General features: G+C 44.2%; 1 protein-coding gene across 5 annotated transcripts in view; it reads left to right on the top strand.

Moving 5' to 3' along the window:
- ATP6V0A4 (ATPase H+ transporting V0 subunit a4) overlaps positions 1 to 16,435 on the top strand; it is a 29,641-nt gene extending 13,206 nt beyond the window's left edge. For all 5 annotated transcript variants that reach the window (XM_080393569.1, XM_080393568.1, XM_080393567.1 and 2 more), the window contains 13 exons: positions 15 to 108; positions 1,510 to 1,722; positions 2,140 to 2,290; positions 3,070 to 3,209; positions 3,640 to 3,797; positions 4,264 to 4,357; positions 6,111 to 6,229; positions 7,190 to 7,406; positions 9,024 to 9,131; positions 10,969 to 11,100; positions 12,081 to 12,198; positions 14,153 to 14,324; positions 15,430 to 16,435. In XM_080393569.1, the coding sequence (XP_080249695.1) occupies positions 15 to 108; positions 1,510 to 1,722; positions 2,140 to 2,290; positions 3,070 to 3,209; positions 3,640 to 3,797; positions 4,264 to 4,357; positions 6,111 to 6,229; positions 7,190 to 7,406; positions 9,024 to 9,131; positions 10,969 to 11,100; positions 12,081 to 12,198; positions 14,153 to 14,324; positions 15,430 to 15,523 (1,810 nt within the window). In that variant the 3' untranslated portion in view covers positions 15,524 to 16,435. The remainder of the gene's footprint in view (positions 1 to 14; positions 109 to 1,509; positions 1,723 to 2,139; positions 2,291 to 3,069; positions 3,210 to 3,639; positions 3,798 to 4,263; positions 4,358 to 6,110; positions 6,230 to 7,189; positions 7,407 to 9,023; positions 9,132 to 10,968; positions 11,101 to 12,080; positions 12,199 to 14,152; positions 14,325 to 15,429) is intronic.
- The last annotated feature ends 1,581 nt before the right edge of the window (positions 16,436 to 18,016 follow it).

Below are 18,016 nucleotides of genomic sequence, written 5' to 3'. Positions count from 1 at the left end.
CTCACTGAGGCTAGATTTCGTGCCACCGTCTATCCCTGTCCAGAGTCTGCCACCGAGCGCCGGGAAATGCTTGATGGAGTCAACACGAGGATCGAGGATTTAAACACAGTAAGTGGCAGTGGCTTTACTGGGGTCTGAAACTTGCACAGATGTTTCTCCTGTCTGAAACCGTGTGGTCATGGCCAGATCCTAGGCTTGTTCTGGGACCTGACTGTGCAGAGCTGGCCAGGGGCTGGGGATGAAGCCACCAGTCCAGGAGTGGTCCCCTTGCTGGATGCAGAGGCCAGTGCTTGTGCTCTGCTTTGCCCGTTTACACCCCCTAGGCTGTACCCCAGCAGCTCCTACCATGTGAGGGGGTCAAAAACTACTTGCTGCTGTTGGCCATGTAAGAGGTCAGAGGTTTAGAACTTATGATATAGGGCTATAAGGTGTCATCTAAGGTCATCAGCAGGCTACAGGTATTGTACCAAATTGCATATTGTCTAAAATGGTGTCATCTAGTTCTTACAGCATGGTTTCCCTCAGCAACTTGCAAATTTGTTCAGTCACAGCTGTAGTACAACTATACTGGGGTCAGAGAGGACCGTAAAGATTTTTTTAATATTTAAATTAGGTTTTCTTTACTGAGGAAGTCAGGGCACTTGTCACACTAGCAACGGAAAGCCAAGACTGCTGTTATAGAACTACAAATCTCCAACCTCTTTACTGCAATATTTAACAGAGGGCTGAAAATTGCGAGTTCAGTTGCTACGGGTGCTCAATAGCTTGTATATCCATATACTGTATCAGGACTTAATACCTTTTGGAGGGATTCCTGCCTGTGACCTTTCTATTGTCACATGACAGTCAGTGGGTCCTGAGGCAGGAGGGACCTGAGGTGGCCCATCTGGCAGTTGACATCCTGTTGTCACCTCCTCTGCAGATGCCTGTGACTGCCAAGCCTGCACACAGGTCTGCTTCCAAACTGGCTTTTATTTCTGCAGCAATGTGAACCACTAGGCTTCTTCAGCGCTTGTAGACCACACAGGTTATCTTCCTAACGTGTTATCTCCATTGCTCATTTTTGCAGCAGCACTGTGATGGCCACATGATGCATGGAGGTCCTATCAGGACCATAAGCTGAAGCTCTAGCAGTACAAGTACACTTGTGGATGTGATGTGGCCCCAAGTTCGTGGCACAGTACTGCCAACAGGAGATGGAAGGGTAGGAGCACATGTGCCCAGTGTGTAAGCAACTGGGTAGGGAGCCAGTCCCGTGTAACCAGTAACTCCCAATGGTCTCCTCTACACTTACAGAGGCTCAGGGCCATGCAGGGAGAGTCGTTAGGGAACAGCATTGTGCACTGGGTGTCAAGTGCTCCTGTCTCCAGACCTGCATATGCTGGCTTCCAGAATACCCCACGTGTTCATTCTTCTCCCATTCTTCCACATGTCCTCCCCAAATAACTCCTGAGTAGATGATGTCACTATGCCTTGCTGTTTCAAGCACTGCCTGTACTGTGCTTACAGGTGATAACCCAAACCGAGTCCCACCGCCAGAGACTGCTGCATGAGGCAGCAGCCAACTTGTGGTCCTGGGGGATTAAGGTGAAGAAAATCAAGGCCATCTACTACATCCTGAATTATTGTAACATTGACGTCACTCAGCAGTGCGTCATTGCAGAGATCTGGTTCCCAGTGGCTGATGCTGGCCGGATAAAAAAAGCTCTCCATCAGGGAATGGTAAGAGACCAGCATTTTGCATCCCTGGAGTTTTCACCCTAACTGCACTGTTTTTATGTTGAGCGTATGTTCAGGCTTCTGTCTGTTACTGTAATGCTGGGCTCCCTTTTCTGTTTTAGTTAACGTTGAGTTTGTTGCCTGATTGCTTGGTCTTGGGGAGCTTAAGGCCAGCATTAAATCTTGGCAGGTTTGTGACTGACCCACAAGTCAGCAGTGCTGGCAGCTTTCCCTGAACAAATCAATAGCACAGAAAATAGAAAAATCTGGATATTAGAAAAACGATTGAGATATGACACTCTTGAGTCCAGCTTTCATGTTGCTGCATGTGCATGTTTGGACACAGACTGTGGAGCTATGGGACCGATTCTTCTCTGCTAGCCACCCTGATTGTGTCTGTCCTTGTCACTGGGTTTTCAGGAGCGCAGTGGCTCTACTATCGCCCCTATCCTTACTGCTATACACACCAGGATGGCACCACCCACCTTCAACAGGACCAACAAGTTCACAGCTGGATTTCAGAACATAGTGGATGCATATGGTGTGGGCAACTACAGGGAGATGAACCCAGGTGAGAAATACTCAGTAACACAAGTTGAGCACCTGGCTTGTTAGGGTCAAAGTAAAGCCTTTGAGCTCTGTCACTATCACAAAACATGCACTCATTGCTGATTGGGAAACCTGAGCCATATTTTCTGCTGTTAAAAATTGATACTGTTTGGTGCATATGCATGGATTTTCTCAGGCAAAGAACTTGGCCATCAGTCTTCATGGATTAATTGTGGCAGGAAAAATGAACTAGACAAGTACAAGATGGAGAACAGATGGTGAAATAGCAGCTCTGAGGAAAAGACCTAAACTCACAAGGCAAATATAAGTTGAGCTCATCGTGCTGAGGTAAAAAAAAAGACCAAAAGGACCTGAGAAAAGTGTGAAACAATGGTAGAGCATCTCAGAGACCACTGAGGATGAACAGAAACCTAGAAATTGGGGCCTAGGGGAAAGGATCAGACAAACCCAGGTTATTGAGGCTGAGAAATATGATAGTAAATTTAAAGTACATTACTCTGTTGCAAAACAGCATGCAAATGTCTACACGTGGTGTTTATTATGGTGAGACAAGAAATGAAGGCTAAAATTGCAAGGAAGATGCAGGTCATACAGTTGGACAATCTTTCTGATGATAAAACTAGTTCTGCACTAGATCTGACTGCCTCGTGAGTAGGGGAAGGATCATGGAGGCCTTTAAGGGCAGTAGCTGTCAGGAATGGTCCAGTGGGGTGGACACCTTCTCTGCTGAGGCCTTTTTGTTCAGAAGGAGCTGAACTACTTGTCCTTTCCTTCCTGCAGCTCCATACACTATCATTACCTTCCCCTTCTTGTTTGCGGTGATGTTTGGGGACTGTGGCCATGGTGCTGTCATGCTGGGCTTTGCACTCTGGATGGTCATTAATGAGAAGAGCCTTCTGGCCCAGAAAAGCACTAATGAGGTGAGTACCAGGGAGATGGTTTACCCTGTCAGTGTAGGTAAAGGCTTATCATTCCCATTTGATAAAGGGGGCATTCAGCCTCCCAAAGGCAGAATGGAGATCCTTAGAAAATGCCCATGGGGCAGAGATTAGGGAAGTAGTTCTGCCTGCTTCTACACAGAGACCTGGACGGGCCCCAGGGAACCAGAGTTTTCTATGAATATTGTATATACATATATATATACACACACACAGAGATACAGATATATATATGTATCTACATATATATATACAGATACATCTATCTATCTATCTATCTATATGTATACATATCTATATATATATACATATATACATAGACCAGTACAATATTGTCTGCTGCTGGCCGAGGCCCACCGTTTGATGGGACTGCAGGTACTTTGGTCACTGGCACTGCCTTCTCCCCCTGCAGATCTGGAACACCTTTTTCAGCGGGCGCTACCTGATCTTGCTTATGGGCATATTCTCCATGTACACTGGCTTCATCTACAACGACTGCTTCTCCAAATCAATTAACATCTTTGGCTCTTCCTGGCATGTCATCCCCATGTTTAAAAATAGCACTTGGAAGTAAGTGGCTAAATGTGGGAAACAAATGAAAACACACCGAACGGAGCATGTAAGCTTTGAAAGAAAGACACGGTGACTGCCTGTGCGGGGAAGGGAAGAACTCCCCGCTGTGGATGCAGCATGAATGAATCAGAGGTTTTGTCTGACACGCACAGATGAACTCACTATTGAAATGGAAATGTAGAGTCCCCGGGAACACGCCTGTTTCTTCAGGCACTGATGTGCATAAAAATCTGCAGGTGTCTGGGGCTGATGCATAGAGAATTATCGGTGTGGTGAAGACTGTTATTGCATAGGACTCATCCACACCCACACGTGTGCACACAGGCCCAGGATAACAGTTCACAGAAAGGCTGGCACTGGTGACGGGTGTCATGTGGTAGTCCTCAGCACATCTCACATAAATATACCACAGGCTTTTACAGTGAGATTAAGCTGCAAAGGTCATTTCCCTTTTCTCTTGCAGTAAGGATGTGCTTCTGGACAATATGGTGCTGCAGTTGGATCCAGCAGTCCCAGGAGTCTACTCTGGAAATCCATATCCATTTGGAATAGATCCGGTAATTAAATTAAATTGCTCTAAGATAATTTATATTTCAATCCTGTTTCACCGTACCAAGCACATCAGTAGCTCCCCGCTCTCTCTCCAGAAGCCATGCTCTTTGCTTCTTGCTCTTTGGCTGTTCTTTACGTAGTTGTTGTGATGCTTTTCTTTAGCAGTCAAGGATATATGTTGCTGACACTTTTGCACAGGCAGCAGCAAAATGGTAAGCAGGAAGGAACTTCGATTTTGCCAGAGAGTGCTCTTGTGCTGCAGTCTCTACTCTGTCACTAGTCTGCTGGACTCTGCTTCCTTACTTGAGTACTTAACCTATTCCAGAGCTACCTCACAAGTTTGAAGGCAAAGTCCTGATTTCCATGCAGTCTACTTATTTTATGAAGTGTGAGGAAAATGCTAGTATTAGCTAACCTATCCACATTTTCTTCTGTTTCCTGTTTCCCTTTTCTTGCCATTCTCTATTTATCATGTATTGAACTGTTGTTAACATCAAGCGCTCCTGTTTCAATCTCTGTATTAGCCAGTTCACCTCTGTTCTGTTGGATGCGCTCTCATTTCAGTTGGTCACACAAAGAAACACTGCCTTCCCCTGGTTTGCAGAGACATTGACCTGTAGTAAGTTTTTCACAAACCCAGCTCTAAAGCTCTGCTCAGGACGTAGACAGCCCAGTTCAGGAAGTCACAACAGGGGAAGCTGAATTTTCTGCATGTTGCCCTGACACATGCTTAATTTAGGTTAACCGAGGCCAGCCCCTCTTGCACACTGGCTGCTGCCTGCTTGAGTGACTAGGACCCCTGGCTGGGAAGGAGGGATGGCTGAACAAGTGCTGGCAAGGAAAGGGTAGACTGAAAGGAGCCAGCCCCCGCCTGGAAATTTTCCTTGTCACCTGCTCAGAAGGACGGATGGCATTTTGCAAATCCTGGCTGAGGCATACCTTTGAAAAGAAGGAATCACCCTGAGATGAGGAGGCTAGGCAATCTCTTCCGTAGCTGTAGAGGTGGCAAAATACATTGGACAAAGGCCCATAAGCTAATGTTTTGCCTTCCAAATAATACTGTCTTCCTCCTTTCTGTTCAGGTACTATATTTAGTGTCTGAAAAGGGGTATCTCCTTACCATCTCAGAATACTTTGGGGTCTAGGAAGTTTTAGAAGAAAGGAGAAGCAACCTGGAAGCTTTGTAGCATAAAAAAAGCAGGACTGAGAAGAGACATTTGGTTACTGTCCTAACACAGATGAAAAGTTGCTGCAGAGAGGCAAGTGATAATGTGATCTCTACGGCCAGAGTTGGAATGAGGGCTTTTTTGTTCAAACAAAAAATTTGAACACACTCTACCATCGATACTTCTCTGGTGAAGGTTGAACAAATTTCCATAGCAGCAGGAAGGATTTTCTCTTGCCTTTCCACCTTTGCTAAAGATGATGACTCAGCCTAAGGGCAAAGAATGACAGTGAAAAGATCTAGGTTGTGCTACCAGCCTTTCCATTGGTTTCTGGAGGACTGAAGTAAAGTCTTTACATCATTTTAAATTGCTGCTATTTCCCCTGTTAAAATAAGGATGATATTTTATATATTTCAGTTGAGAAGACTGGCAAAGTGAAAAGTAATATAAGGAACTAGATTTCCATTGCTTGCTGTCTTCTTATTAGAACTGGTTGGAGTAAATAGATGGTGTCAAAGCAACAGCTTCCACAAATCTATTACTGATCAAACACCTGAAAATCTTCTGCCTCTCTCTGCTCCTTTCCCCAAAGATCTGGAACATTGCATCGAACAAGCTGACTTTCCTGAACTCCTACAAAATGAAGATGTCAGTTGTCATAGGGATTGTGCATATGATTTTTGGGGTGATACTCAGTCTCTTCAACCACATGTAAGTTTGCTTCACCAAGCTTGTTGCTGCAGCACATGTCCTCATCGCTAAGATAGTGTCCTTCTTTCAGAGAAAGCCTTGTATCGCAGATGAATGACTTGAATTTTGCCCTTTCCCCAGTGTGAGTACAAATGCCCCACACAGTGGCTGATTCACACCACTGTTGGTACAGAGCGCTCAGTCCGCAGGCCAGAAGGGCAGCCATCACATTGCAGATATTCTCTTGGATAAAGTCTCTTTTTCGCTTTCCCTCCTATATTCTTTATTTTGCAGAAATACCAAAGTACATTAAATTAAAAATATATAGCACCTCCCACTATTGAAATTTTGGTCTTGAAAGACAAGTTTTTTGGTCCAAAGCACACTGAAATCTTGCACAGTATGTGTGTGGGTTTTGCCTGACTTACTGGCCCTTTGGCCAGAATATGTGGGTCTATGCATGCCTATACCTCTGCCTCTGTATTTTGCAATGAAAAATAAGAAATGGTGATAGAGTGGAGGGGCCAACAGTACTGTCTTGAGACTCGCCAAAGCTGGAAGGGTAGTGACCTTCAAGGACTGAAGGTGTTTGTAGATGACAGAGATGAGGACCGCCCCTACAGAACTGTTTTCTACACCTTGTTCTGACCTTCCTCAGCATATAATGCTTAACTTTGTAAATTAGCCATCTTCTGAAAATTGGCTTTTATTTCAATGCAGTCATCTTTTGATGTGCTGAGATACTGGTGGGTCAAGTACAAAAACCTGGAAAGAATCAGTATGACAAATCTTTTGTGCTTAAATAATGGCTTTCATTGATAAAGACTGCAATTACAGACTACTTTCTTGACTAGTGATAGTTTTATGTTTCTTACATTATTTTCCAAAGACTAAGCAGTGTACAGTACTGCCATACTTGGGTGCAACCTTTTATTAATACTTAGTATATTAATTGTAGTTGTCTTTCCTGATTCATTCCAGTTACTTCAAGAAATACATAAACATTATCCTTCAGTTCATTCCAGAGATGATTTTTATTATCTCTCTTTTTGGCTACCTGGTCTTCATGATTATTTTCAAATGGTGTCATTTTGATGTCCACTCATCCCAGAGTGCACCAAGCATCCTCATCCACTTCATCAATATGTTTTTGTTCAATTATGGTGACACTTCAAATGCTCCATTATATCTGCATCAGGTATGGATCAAACAGCTTGAATCTACCCCAGCTAGTTTTGGATTTGCAGTGGGTGTTGTGGAGAGTGAGCATGAAGATAGAGAACAGGCTTAGAAGTTCAATCACAAAAGCCAGTTGCGCAAGATAATTTTGTTCTTCTGCTATTCATGTTGCCTTGTAGACTGGTAGGACAGAGAAGCTATCAGTCAGTGATGCAGAGGAAACCTCATATTTAGTATCATGTTTACAAGAATAATGATGTAATTTAAGACATTTTTTGGAAGAAAAAAAAAGAAAGAAGAGTGATTAGAGATGCAAAGCTGAGTGTTGCTGATGTGCTGTCCTGAAGTCTGGGCATGATGTAAGAGGCAAAGCAAGGCTGTCCTTTCCTTGATAATTCTTATTTCATCTTCAGAAAACTTGAAAGCTTTATATTTTCAGCTAAGAAAATAGAAGTAGCTAGAGGATTTTCTAGTAGCTTTTTATTAGAAATATCTCCTTTGGGGAGTGAACTTAATAAAAACCCAAAAGCAAAAAAGTCTCCCCAAAGAGAAAACTTCTTTTAAAGTCATCTCTATTTATTTGCTCAAAACATGGATTTTTTTTTCTTGTTTGATTTTTACATCAGCAGCATCAATGAAGAATCTGCAAGCAAATGCTGCCTCCAGCCACATGTATACATCTATATCTATACAGTGGCACACTTAGGCACATCAACATGAGCGCAGTTTTAGGGCTGCTGGTGAGTCAGAGTTAGTAGAGAGCCCTGATCAGTTCCAAGTAACTGCATTAAGGCTGCAGGGCAGTTTGGGAAAACACAGTTTTCCCACCCTTTGAAATGTCTTTAGAAAACATTTTGCTTTGTAACAACCCAAAACCTTTCCAAGATGGTAATTTTTTTCTCATATTCCTATGCCCCTACACCACCAGCAATGGTCTGTGCCATCCACCTGGGTAGTCTGAATGCAAAGATTATGACACCAACTATAAGGTGATCAGAGATCTAAGCCAGCTTTTAAAAAATGCAAAAGTTGTAGTTTGGGGTTTTCTTTGTTTGTGTTTTGTTTTTTCTTAAATTGCAAACAGTTATTTTGGGACAGCAATAGGGGTGGCATACTGCAACAAGAACACCTGATATTGTGGGGGCAAGGTGTTATTCAAACCTAAGCTATGGGGATTCAATTTCTTTCTGACATTGCAAATGTGGAGTGAATCCTGGATTCCCTGCTTTCCAGGGATCTGATGATCTGGATGACTTGACTCTTACTGCAGCATTTCTATGTTGACCAAAGCAAGGCAGGCTGCCTGGCTCACCCAGCAGTTAGGACATTCACTTGGGACACTGGACAGCCAGGTTCAAGTCAGTAACACTGGGTTTTGGAAAATTAACTCTTTCCAACATGAAAGCCTTTCATCTCTGAGTCTCCAAGCATCTCTAGCAGGCAGTGCTATCTGGAATCTTTAGTAGTATACATTTGTTTTCATGTCCTTACAAGCAGAGGAGACACAACCAATAGAGGGAGTGTATCTATTGTATTAAAAATATATTATTTTATAGAATCAGATTTCTAACCATACATGTAGTTGCCTAAAGGATATCAGGTAACTTTTTGCTCTTCTTGTTGTTTTGTCTTTTAGAAAGAAGTGCAGAGTTTCTTGGTCATATTTGCTCTGATTGCTGTTCCCTGGATGCTTTTAATTAAACCTTTCATCCTCCGAGCCAACCACCAGAAAGCACAGCGCATGGTAAGTGATGTGTATCAGGCAAGGAGGGTTCAGTACAGCCACAGCAAAGCTGGGGAGACAGACCCCAAAAACTGCTTGCAGTGATCTAATTCTGGCTTTTCTCTGATTTCACAGTTTCTCTGGTGATTTCAAACTGTGCTTTACAGCACGTGCGCCAAGACCATGTGTATGGACGTTTGTCTAAACCACCTAAATAGGAAGCAGGAGCTTTGCTTACAAGGCCATATCCTATTTGTTGAGAGAGGAGTTAAGCTGGCTCTGAGCTCTTTCAAGTGTTGTAACCAAAACCCGAGCAGGTGTAGGAAGACTGAAGTGCTTGTAAAGCAAAGACAGGGCAAAGACCTCAGCTGCCAGTTCACAACCACCACAAACCACTGGCTGGCTGCTCTGTAGGAACGGGGCATCTGCGACACCCCTGGCCTTGAAGAGATCAACACCACTTGAAGGAGAGGCTTGATTTAAAAGCCACTGCCTGCTTTCTAGCACTGCTTTCTCCCAAAGTGATTGCCTTGAATTAACAGAGCCTTCCTTCCCATGGGCTTTGTGGTTTGCCCCGCTCTTCAGCACATAACTGCAGCAGCTGCAGTTTCCCAGTTGTTCTTTAATTCTCTCCTTTATTACACTAACAGGACTTTACTTGTCTGTCAGGATTTACTTCTCTTTATAGTCAGAGTTAGTGCCTGGCGTACCTTTTATAGGGCACAGATGTTTCCATTTGAAGAAAGAGATGCTGGTTGTGCTGTGTGACCTTTTCCAACCCAGTCACTTCTGACCTATAGCTGAAAGCTAGGTCCCTGGGAGACCTTTGCAGCCTTGCCTCTGTGCTGTAATTTCTTATTTTGTCATTCTTCTGGGATCTGGATGAAAGCTTGACATGGCTGACTCCATCTCCTGCTTTTATGCTAGCAACATCTGACAGCTTTTCCCCACCTCCTATTATGCCCCCGTATTTCTGTTCCTAATTTTCATATGTTAGCTGTCTGATCGCATCTTACATTTACCCAGATTTATATGTTTGCAACAAAGTCTGTTCTCTGTGCTGACATTCAGGTAAAGTAAAGATAAAGCGGGTGTGACAATGATTACTGCTGCAATAGGAAACAATATGTTATCATGAGACCTTGCCCATGAAGCCTGCTGGAAGCTATGAAGGATGACAGGGCAGAACCTGACAGAAGCTGTGAGGTCCTTGTTTGGTTGTGTTGTGTAATAGGACTGTTACAGGCTATAAGGCTACCCTTATGCTGTGCTGTCATTTCTGCAGTGAGGTTCAGATCAGGTTTTTTGGGCCTCTAGAAGACCTCTGTAAAGAATGATTACAGAGAGAAAATGGGTTGTCATGAGGGTTTTTTTGTCAATTTAAAACGAATCAAGAGATCTGAATCGTACTTCTGTCTGTATCCCAAGAACTGTGTGACCTTCGTCAAGTCTCCATTTCTTTTTTCACTTGATGCTAATTCCTTTGATTCACACCCATCTGATTGAGCTCATCAGCTTTAATGTGCCTCAGTTCTCTCATTTGCCAGAAGTGATAGATCTTCTCATGGTGGGTATAAAGGGTGCATTGTGAGACGAGAAACTAGCTCCATATTAGTTGGAATCACCGGAAAATGCTCTAGGATGGAAAATATTTAAGTATTATTAGCCATTCAGCAAGACTACTCAGTTTCTGTCGTCCACGATGACTATTGTTGAAATTGTCCTCAAGTTCATGATATAGTCCTTCATATTTTACACGTCATGAGGTTATTGATGGAGTTCTGTGCCATGGTCTGCTTCATTTTGGTATCAGCCTCTAACATGACACAAAAAACATACTACGTTTTGTTTCTGAAAGATTCAGTCTCAAGCCATCTCAGGAAACCCTGGAGGTGAAAATGAGGTAGATGTTCCAGAGACCAGTTCCTCCAAGAAAGTTTCCCATGGAGACAACGGTGGTGGTCATGAAGGACATGATGATGATGAAGAGGTAAGAAAATGTGGGCAGAAAATTATTCAGGCAGACACAATATTAGCAGACACAAAGTCAAGCAGAAAGCTTTTGCAGAGCTGCCAGACTTTCTTTTTAACAAGATACCAAGACACACCCTTGCAACAATTTGTGCTTCCAAACAGATTAAGCTTTGAATTTTCATAGAATGAATTCCTCTGTTTCTTTTCCTTTAATTTTGCCTGGTGAGGGCAGGCATTCTTACAAACCTCAAGCTTCTTGGTAAGGGCAGGCATTCTTACAAACATTTTTACAAACCTCAAGCTTTCGTTTCCCCAGGGGCGGTTGTTTCACTTCCACGTTGCACCCAGAGAAGGTCAAGCCTTTCCCAAGAGTCAGTGAGCTTTCCTTCCTTTAAATTGCAAATGAGCATTTAAAAGTTGGCAGCTTGCAGTGTTGGCTAGGAAGAAAGTTATTCCTTGGCAAATATTGTGAAGATCTTCTGCAGTCTGCAGCAACACAGTTAAAAAAAGTAACAAAAGTGTTTGTAGCAGTTAGGAGTACCAACAGTATTGAGTGTGGATATCCCGGTCACAGAGAATCTTCACAGTCTTAGAAGATACGCTTATTCAGTGCTATCTCCCAAAATGTGTATGTCCATAGGCAGATAGTCTGAAACCCACGATTTTATATAAGGTTTTTTGTCCCTATAAGAAATCACAAAGATGATAGCAATTGGATTGACATCTAAAGCTTTGAAATAGTAAGACTGGAATATGAGCTGGTTCCTGAACCCAAAATTCACTGAAATTGTATTTGTCTAGGGAGAATGTATGGGAAGATCATACAGAATTGGCACTTTTCAGACCAGTCTCTTTATCTGGAAAATAGCTTTGTGTTGCTTAGAACATAGCAAGGAAAAGGGAGGAGTATGAAGAGCTTTTGGTGGAGGGTTTCTCTATTAACCAGGAAGCCCTGAACCAAGGACCAATAAAATGTGTTTGGCTTTGTTGTTTCAGTTTGATTTTGGAGACACATTTGTCCACCAAGCTATCCATACCATTGAATACTGCCTTGGCTGCATCTCCAACACAGCATCCTACTTGCGGCTCTGGGCGTTGAGCTTAGCCCATGCACGTGAGTGATTGACTACCCCTTAGTTACCTCACCAGCAGCTCCATGCCAATCACTGCTTCTGCTGGTATCTGATTATTGCTGCAAATTTCCCCATGAAGTTACAGTTCTCCTTGTGGTCGTTTGTGTCTCGGAATGTTTTGCTTCAGGTCAGGTCAATCCAAGCTTTTCATGGTGACCTCCTCAGTTTTCAGTGGTGATCCCCGGCAGCTATATATCAGGGAGCTCCTGACTGCATATACTGTCCAGGGCCCCTTTGCCACCTGCTCTGTAGGACCCCCCCTGGAATAGTTCACTTGGTGCGTGGCATGGTGGGAGGTGCAGTCCAAATGAGTAGTCCAATCCATAGAGGGAACGGCAGTATGGAAACCATAGCTTCATTTCCCAAAAGGCACTTGCTATAGCCTTAGGATATGCAGATGAATGTCAAAATGACTTGAAACAGTTATTTTGATTTGGTTCAGCAAACTAGAAAGAAAAGTTTTTGTTCAAGATGCCTGGAATTGTCATTTTCACCGGGTTTTTTCCCAGCAACATTTAGTGGAATCTCACATTCCATGAGAAATGTACAGCATTTCAATATCTTTTGTCTTGATTTAAGATTAAAAAAATGCTCAAATACTGAAAATTGCCTCAGGGTGGAACTTCAGATTTTTGAGACTAATTTTTCTGAAATGTTTTTTATTAATATTGCTGTACTGCCTCTGGCTAGGAGTTGCGCCTGCCCTAAAAAATTTGGCACACAAAAAAGAAAAACAAAAGGAGGGGCACACCATGGATTGACAGGCGTAAGCTGTACTTCTTGGCACAGAAATGAGTTTAGTGGGAGTTGAGGGGAAGCTAACACACATTAGCTTTACATGGCAGACAGATATCTAAATAAAATAAAATAAACCAACTAAATAGATTCGCTAAGGGTAGTCCTATGTGTTATTTCAGAATTCTGCCTGGAAAACCACCATATTCCTTTACAGTCTTACAAACTGGCATTGGCAGGACGTTTTTTTTCCTGAGGACAACAGTTGTGAGGGATCCCTTGCATCTTTTTTCACCTAAAGTAACAGGTCATTGAATCTGAACATGGCTAAAGGACTAACAACTAGCAAAATGGAAGGCTGAACTGGTGGAGCATATGGATGGAGCAGAGCTGGGCCAAGTCCTTGCTTTGCCTGTATCACAGGGGGAAAATTTCTTGGTCCTGAGTCTATCCTGTGTGACTGGGGTAGTTGTTAGGAATATGTTATTAAGCTGACAGGACACATCAGATATACCAGTGCTGTGAATGTTGGTATAAACTTGTGTAGGAGAAAAAATCTTCAAGATCATGCAAGAAACCTAAACACTAATACAGCTTGGGTGGGACCAACCAGTTGTGTCTCTTTTTTTTTTTTTTTTTCTCCCCCTTCCCCCCCCCCCCCCCCCCAGCTTGTCCATGACACCCTAAGAGAAGTGGTTGGGAGAACAAATGGGAATTACACATCTCCTGCGGGTCTTAGCATCAGTCAGTACAGCTTGTAACCTAATCTACGCACGTATTAATTATGTCAATCAATCATGTTCATTGGGATTTAGCAGCAGGCAATCCTAGAAGGATCCATATACTGCCTATCTGCCATGTTAAAGATGTAAAAATTAAACTGGTGACTGTATCATGCCAGGGTAACAGCAGTTGGTAGTGTGCTTGCATGGACTTGTGATGCAAAGCCAAGCCAAAACAGCACCATCAGCTTCTAACACAGTGAAGAGGAGCAATGGAAAACAATCTGCATCCAATTTCCTTCCCCAGTCATTATGGAGAGGCAGGGTGGTCATACATGATTAGTGTCATGTGCATTTTACTGACATGTGCATTTTATCCCACGCCAACACTTCTAACTGGGAAAAATGGGTCAGCTGCCAGATTGTGCACTATGTCTGTCTACAGCTGTTGCTCAGCACTGTTTATTTCCTTTTGCAGAATTGTCAGAGGTCCTTTGGACCATGGTGATGCACAATGGATTCAACAACAGTGGCTGGGCTGGCCTCATCGTCATCTTCATTATCTTTGCAGCATTTGCAGTGCTAACGGTAGCCATCCTGCTTGTAATGGAGGGGCTCTCAGCCTTCCTGCATGCCTTGCGTCTGCACTGGTAGGTGGTGTGGTCTTTTGGAGCTTTTCCCGGAGCAGTCTTTGGGAGGGATCAGGCTGTGGAAACAAATGGCCACACTAGCCAGCGTTTGACATGCTGCGCTAGTACCTATGCATTAGGACGTTGGTCCCCTTTGGCAAATGAAGCAAGGGAGACTCCTCCGAAGGGAGGTCAGAGCTTCCTGCTCCATCTCTGAGCCGCTCCCTGGAGCAACCTGCCTGTTCTCCTCAGCCTGTGGTGGCTGTGGGCACGGAAGGCAAATAACAACCTGCAGTTCTGCCCTGGTAAACATAGAGAGCCACCGAGGCCACCTAGACCTGCACACTAAAGTCTGAAGGTACCACAGCCACACCACTGGTTGTGTATCCCACCCAGGGCTACCATCAAACAAGACAGCTGGGGTCTACCTATGGCAGCAAGAGGTCAGCCTGGGCTGGAAAACCTGCTGAAAACCTGGGTCAGTGCTTGTGCCATTAGCCCAGGTTGAGCTCCAAGCTGTTTTGGCTTTGTGGCAATCCTGTTTCAAGTTAGCTCATGTCTGCCTTAACTAGACACCTCTCCAGGCAAGGACAGCAGTGGGATGTACCATACAGGCTAGCATGTAAAGCAAGACCAAAGTAACAAATCACCCTTCACCACCACCACAACTTGGCATCCTGGCTCAGCACCCAAGCTGTGGCCTTTTCCACCACGTAACATCCCGCCACAACCCACAAACGCTGCCAAGGCAAACATGGTGCAGTTGCTTGTCATTGTGCAGGGAGGGGGAGACATCTGTCTCCCACCAGAGTGTGCAACCAGCAGGCAGTTATCCCAGCTCTCAGAGCTGCTAGAAGCAGTTTGGTGAGCAGGCAAGGTCCTGCTGACCGGCCTCATGAGGAGCGTTCCCAGGCTGACTGATGGGAAGTCAAAGCTGATGTGTGCTGGGTCACTCCCTGGGCTGCCTGTCTCTCACTGCTGGCTTCAGAAGAAGCCCGTGTTCCTGGCTCAGAGGCCACCATCTCTCATGGCCTCCCTTTTCCCGTGGGTGCCACGTTTAAGCCTCTCAGCTGGCGGTAGGTCCTGCCCATGGGCGGCACTGATGTATGGCTCTGCTCCTCCCCAGGGTCGAGTTCCAGAACAAGTTCTATGTGGGAGCTGGGTACAAATTTTCTCCGTTCTCCTTCAAGCACATCATCAGTGGCACCGCAGAAGAGTGAAGCCAATGGATCGCTGCTTCACTCCTCAGACCAGGTTCTACTTTCTTATGGTCACTCACCCACGGAGTAGTGTATATGGGATGAAACAGAATTGGATGTGGCCCTTGAAAGAAGAGCAGCTGTAGATGAAGATGTCCTAGCTACTTTCACATATACTGCTGTATCTGCTGAGAGCTGGACTACATCAGCCAGGCTGGCTGGACCTTTGGCTGAGTATCTCCACTCAAGTACCAAGTACCTGGTCCTCAGCATTTGATAAGGTTGGTTGCCTACCGCTGGGTTGAAAAGAGGAGACACAGCTTTTGAATTAAATCAGTTATTAATGATCAACTCCCATGTGTTTTGCTCCATTTACTGACTTGTCTTTGTGACATATTTCTCTCTGAGGGAAATATGTTTCAGCTGTGTTTCAAGATGTGGTTGATCATATGGCATGATTAAGTCCCTTATAAGATTGCAGCCTTCTTTTAGCACACAATGCAAACCAGCTCAAAAACAGATCATATTGCAGGCTTGCAATTTTCTACATGCTTTACTACAACAACCATCTTTTTATCTGATTCACTCCAGGGCTTGACAGTGCTGGATTATAGAAATTTGCACACATCATCACTTAACGAAAGTGTTAGTTTTGAGCTGGGTAAATAAAGGAATGTGCCAGTTTCCACATTGGCAGCCAATTTATTTATCTCTATTGATTTGTTTTTCACTGGAGACTTAAGATGACTCCCCCTGTGCTGTAGTTTTCAAGATGGGTTGTTAAAACAGACTGTGTAGAAATGCTAATACCTAACAAACAGAAAGAAGAGAGGGCTCAAAACCGTTGAGATGAATTTGAAGTACTGATGTATTGTGATCTTCCTAAATATTAATGAATTATTGATCTTTCAAATTGAACAGTGTCAATCATAACAGGCGACTTTTTTTTTTTTTAACCACGGAGGATGTGAAATCCCAACACATCACCACCAATGGATGTGGAGGTGACTAGTCCCTTCCATGGGGTGTGATCAAACAAGCCCTGTTTTCAAACCTCACACCCCTGACACCCAGCTCCACCAAAGAAACCCACCTGGAAGTGTTCCCAGCAGGGGACACAGTGGAATATCATCAGGAGACAGGAGTCTGCAGCAATCAGGCTTGGAGGCCGCCTTCCTGCTAGAGTGACCGGGGAGAAAATACAGCCCCAGGCAAAGCAGTTCTTCTACCTTTTCCCTTGCAGTCTCAAGAAGCCATAAAGCGCTGGGCACCAATTACCAACACAGTAACAAGCCTTTTTCCCTTTTAACACCAGCCTGGGTTTTGAAGCAGCAGCTGGAGCTGAGAAGAGATGGGAATAGGAGAGTGTCCATGACCCACATGTGGCCTCATGTCACTGGTTCTTTGGGCATGGGTAACCTGTGGTACAGGCAAAACCCATATAGACATGAATGCAGTTGGTGTCACTGTTGCTCAGTGTAAGCACATCACCTTCATTTCCTCCTTCCAGCCTATTTTGTTGTATTCCTATTCAGGAGAAAAGCTGTCTTGAAACAGGAAAGGCCAAACTAGTTTCATGCATTACCAAACACAGAGAAAACAATTTGCTTTATGAAACCGTGGGCAGATTTTCTACACAAACACTTATATTCATTGCACCCTTCCATGTGATTGCAACGTAACTGAGAAGGAGATTACCTGAAACAGAATATGTGTTCCTTTTAGAGCTTCCTCTTGGTGTTTTGCTTTTTGTCTGAGGTTTCCATTTTAAGCAGGAAAAACAAGTAATCCTGTGAATGCTGCAGGTGACAAGATGGTCTCTTGTTTACTGTACTGAATGGTGATTCAAACATTTGGCTTAATTCTGTGTTCAGCTTTCCCTTTCTGTGCACAAGTGAATAACGCAGCAGAGCTGTGGCTCACTCGAGCATTTGTCATAGAGGGATGGCACTTCCCCACTCTGCAAGAGGACCAAGCCCATTTATAATCACGGGGTATTCAGATTAAATATTGCTGAGAGGCAGAGTTGTCCTTATACACTTCGAGGAGAGCCCTGGCTTTCATCTGGGTTATTTTTAAGACTTCTTTAAAAACCCAGAAACGTTCCAGAGAGTGTCTTGTTTTTAAAAGGCTTGCCTGCAGAAGATGAGGGGGTTTGTGGAGCAGAGCAGTGCCTGCCTGTTCACCCGCACAGCTGCCAAGCTGAATGGGACCATGTCTTCTAGCTGGTTCTGGGAATGTGGCCACCAGATGTGGTAAGATCCAGCAGACACCACTGCTATAGTCTCATAGACCTTGGTACAAGACCCCGGTGTCTTTATCTGAACTTTGCCCATTGCTGGAGGAGTGACTTGTAATTACCTGACGGAACTCTTCCCAAGTCAGGACCTCAGCTTGCCTCTCCAGGGTGGACTCGGGGTGGGGGCCTAGGGAGGAATGGCTGCTTCTGGATCCAAAGCTCATCCCATTGCTAGGAAGGTGTTTGTTGCTGAGAGATGGTGACATGAGTTATTT

The sequence above is a fragment of the Falco punctatus genome, assembly GCF_963210335.1.
Source record: "Falco punctatus genome assembly, chromosome: 6".
In the NCBI taxonomy this organism is placed as follows: Eukaryota; Metazoa; Chordata; class Aves; order Falconiformes; family Falconidae; genus Falco; species Falco punctatus.
The sequence above is the reverse complement of the archived record's forward strand: the minus strand, read 5'-3'. Positions and strand labels throughout refer to the sequence as shown.